Source organism: Pseudoliparis swirei, chromosome 20, assembly GCF_029220125.1.
Source record: "Pseudoliparis swirei isolate HS2019 ecotype Mariana Trench chromosome 20, NWPU_hadal_v1, whole genome shotgun sequence".
Taxonomy (NCBI): domain Eukaryota; kingdom Metazoa; phylum Chordata; class Actinopteri; order Perciformes; family Liparidae; genus Pseudoliparis; species Pseudoliparis swirei.
Genome location: NC_079407.1, coordinates 5,437,998 through 5,450,487, shown reverse-complemented (window position 1 = coordinate 5,450,487; position 12,490 = coordinate 5,437,998). Strand labels below are relative to the sequence as shown.

The window sequence follows — 12,490 nt, the reverse complement described above, 5'->3', positions numbered from 1 at the left end:
AGATATTTCAAACTAGTAAGGGAGGGAGAAACTAGAGTCAGTTTATCCTACGGTTATTATTTATACGGTAATATGCTAATGATTTGGGATGTGTTTATCACTTCGATGATTGCTTTCCTACCTCTTTAATTTGTTTTGGTGGCTGTTTGCTTGCTAGTGATCACTGGTTTACTCCCATCTCCTGCATGGCATGATATGGTTCTGTTAAGTCATCCTCCCGGCCCATAGTGGGCCTTCAACGCTCTCATCCACGGTTGGTGTTGTAGCAACCGGCTGTTCTTGGACTAATTTGCCAGGCAAGGCATGCTTCTTCAAAATAAATAAAAAAGCTGAAAAGACTGACGCAGGCAAAACAGGGCAGCAGAACTCAGGGGACCCACAGGGAGAGCCCTTCGTTATCGTTAATTACCCACCACCAGGGTTCAAATTCACTTCATCATCTGCAGGCACATTAGACCAATTAAAGCACGGGTCAGGTGTCTTCATGCAATGCGGCTGAGGCGTCTCCAGGGCGAGACACATAACCCCACTCTGCACATCGGAACATGTTTGTTGACGAATCACAAAGTTGTATTTCAGGTCGAGGCTATGGGAGGATTTTTTCTTTCTATATTTTTCATGACATTGACTTTTGGAAACCATCATAAACTTTATTAATACTTGGTATTTTGTGACTATACTTATACAGTAACTGGTGGGCGAGAGGTCCTGTAGCCTCTCCAGTGGATGCTTTTAGAGTAGACTAAGGCCGCCTGTCAATCCTCTTATTTGTGCCTCTCTGAAAATGGATTAGACGGTAACACCTATACGTTGTGCCCCGGGTCACTTTGGAGGGATTTGATTGAATGGGCCTGTAGCTGACACTGGCCTCCTATATTCATAATACATCAATCAAACACTCTTCCAATTTTCATTTTTGAAGAAGGGTTGCTCACATTTTTGTATTTTTAAAAAACTATTTATTTGGACTACATTGAGGCCAGGCGTAATTTTCCTCGATCCTTTCTCCGGACATGCATCCCGTGAACACAAGTGTGTTTGTGGAAACGCACGGGAGCCTTCAGAGGCGCTGACTGCGGGACGTAAGTAGCTCTCCAGGGTGCTGAAGTCCTCTCCAAAAACACGACCGACGCAGCAGCAGCGCACGAGCTCTCTCTCTCTCTCTCCAGCCTTGTCACTTTCAGCCCGGTAATCCAAACACGATGACTTGGCTGCGTCTGCGCCGGGGCGACACCGCTGATCCTCGGGGGTGAAGAGCGACGGTTCTCGGGACATGGTGCAGGCGACGGTTCATGTTGGGATACAGAAAAAAAAGTGGATCCGAGAGGACTCGTGTGAGATTGTCTCATCGGACCCCGAAGCTGTCCTGACATGGCACCGAATAAACGGCAAGTAATGTATGTGTTTAAAACTCTTTGTGACTCGGGAAATATATTTCTTGAAATAATAATAACAAATGTTATTCGTGCCTGTTTCGCAGGTGCCAGGGGTCTGATTGATAGTTCAATAGGGAACACAACTATCCGCCGCCTTGGACGCCCTGGGAGGACAATGCAACATATTCATCCGCATTTCAGAGGGGCGCTATGGGAGTCACACCATCCATGTTTGCCCATAATTAGAAGCAGACCAAATCCAACGACACTGCCCTTTTACAACTCCCTGCTATGGGTCCTCGTCGGAGTGTTCACGTTCCCTTGCTGTGTCCGCTGTTTAATATTCAAAGTGGGGGTCCTGGGGCCTTGGAACTGCGACCCCGTGTACTACAGGGCTCTGCCCGCCGCGGCCGCCAGGCTCGCCGTAAACAGGATCAACGGAGACCCCGATCTGGATCTGGGCCTGACGATGGACTTCATCATCCTGCAGGAGCCTTGCGAAACCTCCAAGGCGCTCACGGCGTTCATTTACTACGAGAAGATGGCGGATGCGTTCGTGGGCCCCAACAACCCGGGATACTGCGTTGCGGCCTCGCTGCTGGCCAAGAACTGGGAGAAGGCCATCTTCTCCCACGGCTGCGTCAACTACGAGCTGGACCGGGTCATCGGGTACCCGACTTTCGCCAGGACCGTGCCTATTCCCACCGAGGTGTTGTTCACCGTCTTGAGACACTTCCGGTGGGCCAGCGTCGCGGTGGTCTCGTCCAATGAGGACATCTGGAGGGACACTGCCGGGAGAGTGGCCCTCGCGCTCAGGGACAGGGGGCTTCCGGTCGGCCTGGTGACGGCTGTCGGTCTGGATGAGACGGAAGTGGAGCGCACGCTGCAGAGGATCCAGGCTGCGGGAGAGGTCCGGGGTGAGTCCGCGTCGGCGTTATGAAATATAAGGTTATGGCACTGTAAAGTGATACCAGAGCAGGTACAGCGAATTAATAATCCTAAATAGTAATTTTGTAAAACAATATACTTATAACACCTGTCATATGGGCACCATTACGTCACCGTCCCGCCATTTTGACATTGCAGGTTTCACCTTGGACTTGAGGTGAACTGGGTCAACAACTTAATTAGTTTGTTTTAATCAATAACTGTTGATAAGAGGTTTCATGACAGAGCACTTTGAACTTTGAACTGAATTATTGGAAACATGTGAAATAGGGCGTTATGATATTTGGGGTTGTCACCTCTCAATTATTTGTCCATGAATCAAAGAGTTAAAAACAAAGTGCAATTACTGCTCTCACTCAGTGAAGTAGGTCTGTTGTTAACTCTTGGAGAATATTACGTCCTCTTGAGGAGCAAATTCGAGGAGTACAATGCTGCATTTTTCACAATTTACACCTACTGACACGCTAAATCATCACGATACCAAGTTCAGTCGCATTATCACTCTTTATATGTCCATCAAACAAAATATTGTGTGTTTTTCCTTCTCTGTCTCAGTCATCATCATGTGCATGCACTCCATCCTGTTTGGAGGGGAGCAGCAGGGCACTTTTCTTCTCAAAGCACAGAAAATGGGTCTGACATCTGGGCAGTATGTGTTTGTTCCCTACGACACCCTCCTCTACAGCGTGCCCTACACCAACGTCTCCTACTTCCCGCTGCAAAACAGCAGCAGGCTGCGGGAGGCCTATGACGCCGTGCTCACCGTCACCATGGCCTCTGAGCCTCTGTCCTTCAACGAGGCGTTCGCGTCGGCCCAGAGGAGTGAGGAAATAACGGTCGCGGTGGAGCCAGAGCAGGTAGTCTTCAAACTCGCGAGGACATTGACAAAGTTATTAGCTCAATCATTCCGTTTCTATCCTTCCACCACAGATCCTCAAGGAAAAAAAACTCAAATAGATGCTTATTACCTTCTCATTGAAGCTGCGGAAGGTTATGTTTTGATCGCCGTGTATTTATTTATTTATTTATTTGTATGCATGTTACTCGCATAACTAAAAAAGTATTAAACCTAATCGCATGAAATTTGGTGGGATGATTGGTTATTATCCGGGGACCATTTGATTAGATTTTGGGATCAATTGAGTCAAAGGTCAAGGTCATGGAAAGGTCAACATCTTCTTTTTACCATAGCGCGGTCAATTTTTATCCAATTGGCATGCAACTAATCCCAAGATGTTCATAATTCAATGCCCAATCTTGTGATATGCGAAGGTATGCGCTCTACCCAGTGCCCATTCTAGTTACTTTGTGCATTGTATCTAAATGTACGGCTCTGACCACTTCTTGCTCAGCATATCGAGAGAGGATGATTTAAAGTACAAATTGGAAAAATACGAGTGAACTTCTTGTTTTTTCCCCTGTGCTTTCTGCAGGTTAACCCACTCTTTGGGACCATCTATAACAGCATCTACCTGCTGGCCAACTCCATCCACAATACCAGGAGAGGAGGCATGCGGCTGTCCGGCTCTAACCTGGCGTACTTCACAAAGAACATCACGTTCACCGGCTTCAACCAGAAGGTCAAGGTGGACACCGGCGGGGACGTTAAGACCAGCTACGTCATCCTGGACTCGGACAACAGCGGGAGCAAACTGTACCAGACCTACCTGGTGGACCTAATGTCCGGGAAGCTTAGTTTTGCCGGGAGGTCAATTCAATTTCCTGGAGGATATCCTCCGCCGTCCGACTCCAGTTGCTGGTTTGACAAGGATGCCGTGTGCACGGGAGGTAAGAGGCTTCGCTTTCGCATGAATATCGGTGAACATAGAGGTGTATGGATGCAAGTCCTCACAGTTATTTGGCATGTTCTCCATACCTTTCCTCTCAACATCAAGTTACCTGTTGTCATCTTCAGGTGTGGAGGTTACCTACATCATAGTGGTGTTCGCCGTCATCTTCACTCTGGCGATAGTCGGGCTCGTTATAAGTCTTTATATCAGGTACAGTTCTCTTTCAAGTCAAACAAATGTAACCTTGTGTTTCTCTACTGTACTTTACTCTGTCTTTTCCATGATGCAGGTAACAAAGAAGATGCCTTCACACACTCTATGGTGTGGTGTGCACAATAACAGTTGAAAGAAGTCCCAAAAAGCATGAGTCAGCACAGACAACATTCTCTTTGAAAGTCCTTTTAGCAATACTATATTCTCCAAAAATACACACTTGTTAACTGATATCAAAAGTCACGTCCTGACCCTCATTCATTATCTTCCCGTCTGACTTTAAGCTGATGGGAGACGAGGAGTTGCTCTCATAAAAGAAAAAAGCTTTTATTGTTCATGTGTCTTTGGCCCCAAAATGATCTTAGAGATGGTTTTAGGAAACCCTCTGGCATCGGTGGAGCAGACTTTCTTATCTAAATCTCATTGGCAGGAGGAGACTCCAACAAATCCAGCTGGTCAAAGGTCCTAATCGGATCCTCCTGACCTTAGAGGATCTCACTTTTATCAATCCTCAGCTTAGCAAAAAGGTAAGCAGCGTCACCACCTCTCAGCCGTCGACACAAAACAACCTGTAGCACATACAACTGTTGTGTCTTTCTCGAACCTCTTGGACATAAAGCATTGAATGTTAATTCAGAATATGAGAAATTGTGCACATTTACAAGGTAAAACGTTTTTTTCTCTCGATGGCACTCCTTTCTATCAAACCTTTCCCCTGCTATTTGACGTCCCACAGAAAATCACTTTAGAGGATCTGAACGGGTCGAAGAGCACTCTGGGGGAGAAGTCTGCAGAGCGCTCGCGCTCCGTGAACAGCATGCAGACCACAACTCAAGAGACCACCAATGTAGCTGTGTACGAGGTACTTAACACTAAGGAAGGCATTGCACCCGCTGCTTTGGCCTGCGTGTGAATGCAATATTAAAAAATACAGTGAGTGAGGGAGTAACGGGTGTCCTTGTCAAGCAAAAAGGTTTGTTTTTACTCAGGAACCATAACGAAACCTCCCAGATTTGGGGTCGGATGGATGAACAGGCAGCGGCAAAATGGTTATTAAAAGTTTGGAAGAAACGCATGATCTATATTGGTTACCTTCGCATTGAAAATGCGGAAGGTTATGTTTTGATCGCCGTGTATTTATTTATTTATTTATTATTTATTTATTTATTTGTATGCGTGTTATTCGCATAACACAAAAAGTATTAAACCGAATCGCATGAAATTCGGTGGGATGATTGGTTATTATCCGGGGACCATTTGATTAGATTTTGGGATCAATCGGGTCAAAGGTCAAGGTCATGAAAAGGTCAACATCTTCTTTTTACCATAGCACGGTCAATTTTTATCCAATTGGCATGCAACTAACACCAAAATGTACATAATTCAATACCCAATCTTGTGATATGCGAAGGTATGCGCTCTACCGAGTGCCCATTCTAGTTTAATATATAAATAGGTGGACAGCAACACAAAGGTTTGTAACAACATGGCTTCCCTTGCAGGGCGACTGGGTGTGGCTGAAGAAATTTGAAGAGGGGCAGTTCAAAGAAGTGAAGCAAAGCACCACCAAAATGTTCACAAAGGTAGAGCAACATGTTAAACCGTTAAAAGCTAGTATGGTGTTATGAGGATCGATCACGTCTCATAGGGTCCATCGGACCTGGCTGGGTCTGATGCCATGGAGCTGCTGATGCCCCGCCCACTCCTCCTCTCTACCTCCATCTGCCTGATGGATCACGGAGGTCTGGATCGTGGGCCATGCCTACTACCAACTATTCATACACTCTGTCATACTCATTGAATGTGTTATAACTCTGTAATGACTCCTTCTGTACACATGACATCTATTCTTCTGTCCATCCTGGAGAGGGATCCTCCTCCGTTGCTCTCATTTAATTTAATTCGAAACACAACTTATTTCATCCCATCTTTCCATCAACGTGTGTATCCGCTTTTCGCAGATGAGAGACCTGAGAAACGAGAACGTGAATCCGTTCCTCGGCTTCTTCGTGGACTGCTCCATGTTTGCAGTGGTGACGGAGCACTGCTCACGGGGCAGCCTGCAGGACCTGCTGAGGAACGAGGACGTCAAATTGGACTGGATGTTCAAGTCCTCGCTTTTGCTCGACCTCATCAAGGTAAGCGCCGACATATGCACGATATTACAACTATGCGCCCGCTGTGGCCATCATCCCCGTGGGCTTGTTGATATTTACCTTCGCATTGAAAATGCGGAAGGTTATGTTTTGATCGTCGTGTGTTTATTTATTTATTTATTTATTTGTATGCGTGTTATTCGCGTCACACAAAAAGTTTAAAACCGAATCGTATTGGGTGGGATGATTGGTTATTATCCGGGGACCATTTGATTAGATTTTGGGATCGATCGGGTCAAAGGTCAAGGTCATGGAAAGGTCAAAATCTTCTTTTTACCATAGCACGGTCAAATATCCAATTGGCATGCAACTAATGCCAAAATGTTCATAATTCAATGCCCAATCTTGTGATATGCGAAGGTATGCGCTCTACCGAGTGCCCGTTCTAGTTCCTTTTGGATTAACTCCACTGTTGAACATATTGTGCTTCCAGGGTGTAAAATACCTTCACCACAGAGACTTCGCCCACGGCAGACTAAAATCTCGTAACTGTGTGGTCGACGGGCGTTTTGTCCTCAAGATTACCGACTATGGCTTCAACGAGCTGCTGGAGTCTCAGAAAGCTGCTATCAAAGAACCTCCAGCTGAAGGTACATTTGCTCTAAAAAAGAAACGTTTCATTAGTCTTTATTACAGTTTTGAGTGACGTTTTTCTTTTTCACTCAGAATTATTTTGGACAGCTCCAGAGTTCTTAAGAGACCTAGCGAACTCACGCAAAGGCACCTCCAAGGGAGACGTGTACAGCTTTGCTATCATCCTTCAAGAGGTGGTGGTCAGAGGGTCGCCATATTGCATGCTGGGTCTACTGCCCGAGGGTGCGTATCCCAGAGCGTGTGTAGATCTCAAGAAGATGTCACCGACATTTACCACGTTCTGATTTTTTTTAAACGTGATTGCGCAATCTCTTCTGTCCGCTGGCCAGAAATCATCCGGAAGGTGAAGAAGCCTCCTCCGATGTGCCGCCCCACCGTGGCTCCGGATCAGGCTCCGATGGAGTGTATCCAGCTGATGAAGCAGTGCTGGAGCGAAATGCCTGAGCGCAGACCGACGTTTGATGAGATCTTTGACAGGGTACGAGACACGTGGCTATATTTCATCTCCAAGCTTACAATTGTTATCCTTCTCAAATAAACCACTCGATGGTTTAACGAGATTCTCTGTGTGTTTGCTCGAGCAGTTCAAGCTAATCAACAAGGGTAAGAAGACGAACATCATTGACTCCATGCTGAGGATGCTGGAGCAGTACAGCTCCAACCTGGAGGACCTCATAAGAGAGAGAACAGAGGAGCTGGAGGTGGAAAAACAGAGGACAGAAAAACTGCTGTCAGAGATGCTACCGCCGTGAGTTTGTACACGCAGGAGATTGTATTTATCTTCCCGAAATCCCTGATCATGGGGTAATTGTAACGGTTCTGCCCGTCTTCAGTTCTGTGGCCGAGGCCCTGAAAACCGGTGCCACCGTGGAGCCAGAGTACTTCGACCAGGTGACGATCTACTTCAGCGACATCGTAGGTTTCACGACCATCTCCTCGCTCAGCGATCCCATCGAGGTGGTCGACCTCCTCAACGACCTCTACACTCTGTTTGACGCCGTGCTCAGCAACCACGACGTCTACAAGGTCAGGGAACACGCTCGATGTCCGCGGCACACAACCAGTGAACGTAGGACACGCGCTGATGTCCCCGTACCGCTATCTAGGTGGAGACCATTGGCGATGCATACATGGTGGCATCGGGTCTGCCAAAGAAAAACGGCAACAAGCACGCTGCCGAGATTGCCAACATGTCTCTGAACATCCTCAGCTCAGTAGGAACCTTCCATATGCGGCACATGCCAGACGTTCCCGTCAGGATACGCATAGGAATCCATTCAGGTGAGAAAGTACAACGTCTTCATGAGTGTTTTCCACCGCAGTGAATATGAGGGGCTCATTTCAGCTGAATGCCATGTCGACATTATTTACATGTTAATAAACTGTCATTACCTTCGCATTGAAAATACGGAAGGTAATATTTTGATCGCCGTGTATTTATTTATTATTTATTTATTTATTTATTTATTACCTTCGCATTGAAAATGCGGAAGGTTCTGTTTTGATCGCCGTGTATTTATTTATTTATTTATTTATTTGTATGCGTGTTATTCGCATAACAAAAAAAGTTTTAAACCGAATCGCATGAAATTTGGTGGGATGATTGGTTATTATCCGGGGACTATTTGATTAGATTTTGGGATCGATCGGGTCAAAGGTCAAGGTCATGAAAAGGTCAAAATCTTCTTGAATCGCATGACATTTGGTGGGATGATTGGTTATTATCCGGGGACCATTTGATTAGATTTTGGGATCAATCGGGTCAAAGGTCAAGGTCAATGTCATGGAAAGGTCAAAATCTTCTTTTTACCATAGCACGGTCAATTTTTATCCGATTGGCATGCAACTAATGCCAAAATGTTCATAATTCAATGGCCAATTTTGTGATATGCGAAGGTATGCGCTCTACTGAGTTCCCATTCTAGTTTATTTATTTATTTATTTGTATGCGTGTTATTCGCATAACTAAAAAAGTATTAAACCGAAACGCATGAAATTTGGTGGGATGATTGGTTATTATCCGGGGACCATTTGATTAAATTTTGGGATCGATCGGGTCAAAGGTCAAGGTCATGAAAAAGGTCAAAATCTTCTTGAATCGCATGCAATTTGGTGGGATGATTGGTTATTATCTGGGGACCATTTGGTTAGATTTTGGGATCGATCGGGTCGAAGGTCATGGTCAAGGTCATGAAAAGGTCAACATCTTCTTTTTACCATAGCGCGGTACATTTTTATCCAATTGGCATGCAACTAATGCCAACATGTTCATAATTCAATGCCCAATCTTGTGATATGCGAAGGTATGCGCTCGACCGAGTGCCCGTTCTAGTTTGAACTGTTTTCAGTGTCACTCCATTCAGAGTCCGACTGTTGAATCCATCTCGCGCTCAAGATGAAATTCAGAGCACGGGCCGAGATATTGCCTCCACGCACAGCGTCAACAAAGCGAAGCCAACTCAGCTGATCGATCACTTTGTCCGAACATACGTCAGATCAATTCATCCAGGTCCGTGTTGTGTTTCCAGGGCCCTGCGTCGCCGGGGTGGTCGGTCTGACGATGCCCCGGTACTGCCTTTTCGGCGACACCGTCAACACTGCCTCTCGTATGGAATCCACAGGGCTGCGTGAGTTTCCCCCGTACGCCTACACACACCACGTCGTGACGTGGCCTCAGTGTTTTGTATCTGGTAGAATCTCTTCTCTTTGTCCAATCAGCTTATAGGATCCATGTAAATATGAGCACTGTGAAGATCCTCCATTCTCTCAATGAGGGCTACAAAATAGATGTCAGAGGCAAGACAGAGCTGAAGGTAACGTCTACCGTCATATAAGCTCAGTATTTGTTTGTTTTTTAGACAAATATATTACGCGAGTCTCTGGTTCTATTTAAAAATGCCTTTTTTGGGGGTTTCAGGGTAAAGGTATTGAAGAGACATACTGGCTTGTAGGGAAAACAAACTTTGCAAAGCCTTTGCCAAAGCCGCCGGAGATCAAACCAGGGTAAGATGAATCCTAAAATAATAACAAGATGTGTACAAATTGTTTCATTATATCGGGATGACAACATCCACCACTTGGTATGAGTTGGACCCGATCACATGTTCTCATCTGAATGCTACTTCAGGGAAGACAATCACGGGCTGAGACCTGAGGACATAGCCGAGTACAGGAGAAAGAAAGCTGAGAAAAAAGCTTGACCTTCTTAGTCCAAACTTGGGAGGTAGAGACCTGCATGCCAGCCGGTGTTGTGTTGTGTTGTGCCGATGTCACCGTGGGCCGCCAAAGTTAAATGTGATCAAGCGCAATCTCTGAGTCCGACCTGTGATCTACTCGCCTCATTAATCTCTTGATTTTATCACCTTCTACATCTTCTTAAGCAGATTGGGGAAAGCCCACTTTGTTAAATTCACTTTTATTGTGGCTGGCTCTTTGTCGCTCACTCTTTTTCTGCTTTGTGGCATGTTGTCATGGTGATTTGTATTTTTCCCCGCCAGTGCTTTGCCTTAAAAACAAATGTCATTGAAGAACACAATATCGGTCTGACCTCCATCCTCTGCATTTACCAGTGACAACTGGCAGGAGATGGTAACAGAGGAGATCAAGACCCTTTTTCGCAAGGCCAACCGGCAGGTGGACAAAAAGATCTGAACGGGAGGACGAGAAGACGAGATGCGAAAGAAGCAACACCGGAGGAGAGGAAGAGGGGAGGACGCGTCCAGAGGAAGAGGCAAACAAAGAGCTGGGTGCAGGCATGGGACAGAGAGCACCGCCCATACTCTCTGCGGCTTAATGTAGACTTGTTTAAGAGGATTGTCCATCGACGGGCTAATCTGCCTGCGGCCAGCGCAGCAGAACGCGGCGGTGCAAATGTGATGAGAGTTGTCGCATTACCTGCCCACGTAGCCGCTGGCAGCAGCGCGGGGAAGGTGCACCGCTCCTCGACGAAGGGATGCACTCATTCCACTCCTGTGCGCACTCACCGGCCACTGAGTGGTCACCTATTTCAGGGCAACCAGAGGTTCACCCACCGGAAGATCGAACGCCCTCAAAAACGCCTATTTCAAAATGAAATGTTACACTTTCTGGAAAAAAAATTTGTTTTTAGTTTGCTCATGATTGAGTCGTGGAGGCCGAGGATTTTACTTAGTTATGGCTGAATATTAATTGTTATTAATCCCCTTCGAAGTCGGGGGGGGGGGGGGGGGGCAAAGGCTGCTATTATATAAAATAACAAAAGAAAGAAATATTATAATAATTAAATCATATTCATTAATATTAGTGTTTTTGTTTTGTTTTTTGGTGCTGTCACCTTTTTATTTACACTAATGAAAGGGGTCATGACAATGCAACAAAAGTAATCAAGATTATGATATATTCTTCTTTCTGTTATAGTCAATACAGTTTTACGGGCCTTTAGGGAAACGCGCTGCTGTTTCCAAGGTGCTCAGTGATGCACATGATTTGTTAGGCAATCTTTTCAACATTTAAAGAATTCTTTTCCACTATAACAAGTTTATAAACTCTTTAGCGCGTCAATGTGAGAGCACGAGCTCGATGCTGATGCTCACGCAGATATTTGATGTATTACATCAACCAAAATGCACTCTAAATGAAATATCCCTCTGTAATATCAGATTAACTTTTGTACACAAATCCAAAAAGTTGGAAATGCATAATGTGTTTGAGAGCTGAGCGCCTGCTAAAAAGAATAAGTTAGTTTTCAAATTAAGATAAGCATCTGAGTAAAAATACTCACAAACCCAAAATGTGTCAGTTATTTAACCAACCTTTTTTTCTTTTCTTTCTATAACATTTGAACATATTCCCCTTCATCTCATCATCTGAATGTTGACTATAGGAGCGACTTAATTCATGCTTGGTGTGCAGAACAACAGCAGCGAGTCAGAAACATGTATATTGTGGAATTGATATGTTGGTATTTGTCTTGTACTGTATTACTGCACTGCAAAGTATAAAGTGTATGTAAAAAATACGTCAATAAGTAATACAACATTAATTTGTAACCTCTTCATCAGCTGGCCTCTTCCTTTCAGTGTAACACGTCGTTGTCCTCTTTGCAACCACAGGGGGGCGCTACAGCTACGGAAACCCAGAAGGGATGAGTTCATATTTCAGGGGTTACATCAGTTTGTAAGAGAGAAGACTGATTGTTTTTTTTATTGTTTTTATTTGCGATGAAATGGACGATACATGAAAAGTCTTAAGATAAATTTGATTATTTTTATTCAACACACACACAACTCTTTTATTTGCTAATATGATGGAAGATTCCCACTCACCATGATGACCCTGCACCCCAGAGCTGCTGTTTTCTCCGTTTGGGCCGTCCCAACAAAGATCCCGCTGGTTTTATTATTCAGGTCAGTTGTGTTGTGGGAAATGAACCACA

General features: G+C 45.1%; 1 protein-coding gene across 3 annotated transcripts; it reads left to right on the top strand.

The window, feature by feature from the left end:
- The first annotated feature begins 598 nt into the window (after positions 1–598).
- On the top strand, positions 599–12,112 carry gucy2f (guanylate cyclase 2F, retinal). Of its 3 annotated transcripts, XM_056440955.1 has the most exons (20): positions 599–1,082; positions 1,170–1,388; positions 1,481–2,293; positions 2,880–3,181; positions 3,758–4,112; positions 4,240–4,324; positions 4,758–4,854; positions 5,064–5,189; positions 5,830–5,910; positions 6,289–6,465; positions 6,917–7,073; positions 7,150–7,299; positions 7,407–7,555; positions 7,662–7,825; positions 7,911–8,103; positions 8,184–8,358; positions 9,606–9,704; positions 9,796–9,890; positions 9,995–10,080; positions 10,647–12,112. In XM_056440955.1, exons 2-20 carry the CDS (start codon positions 1,274–1,276, stop codon positions 10,726–10,728), a joined length of 3,501 nt encoding a protein of 1,166 aa, XP_056296930.1. In that variant the 5' UTR covers positions 599–1,082; positions 1,170–1,273; the 3' UTR covers positions 10,729–12,112. The 3 variants fall into 3 exon arrangements, with proteins under 3 accessions (XP_056296930.1, XP_056296929.1, XP_056296931.1); XM_056440954.1 differs by having other exon boundaries at positions 599–1,388; XM_056440956.1 differs by lacking the exon at positions 599–1,082 and having other exon boundaries at positions 1,309–1,397.
- Positions 12,113–12,490: the final 378 nt, after the last annotated feature.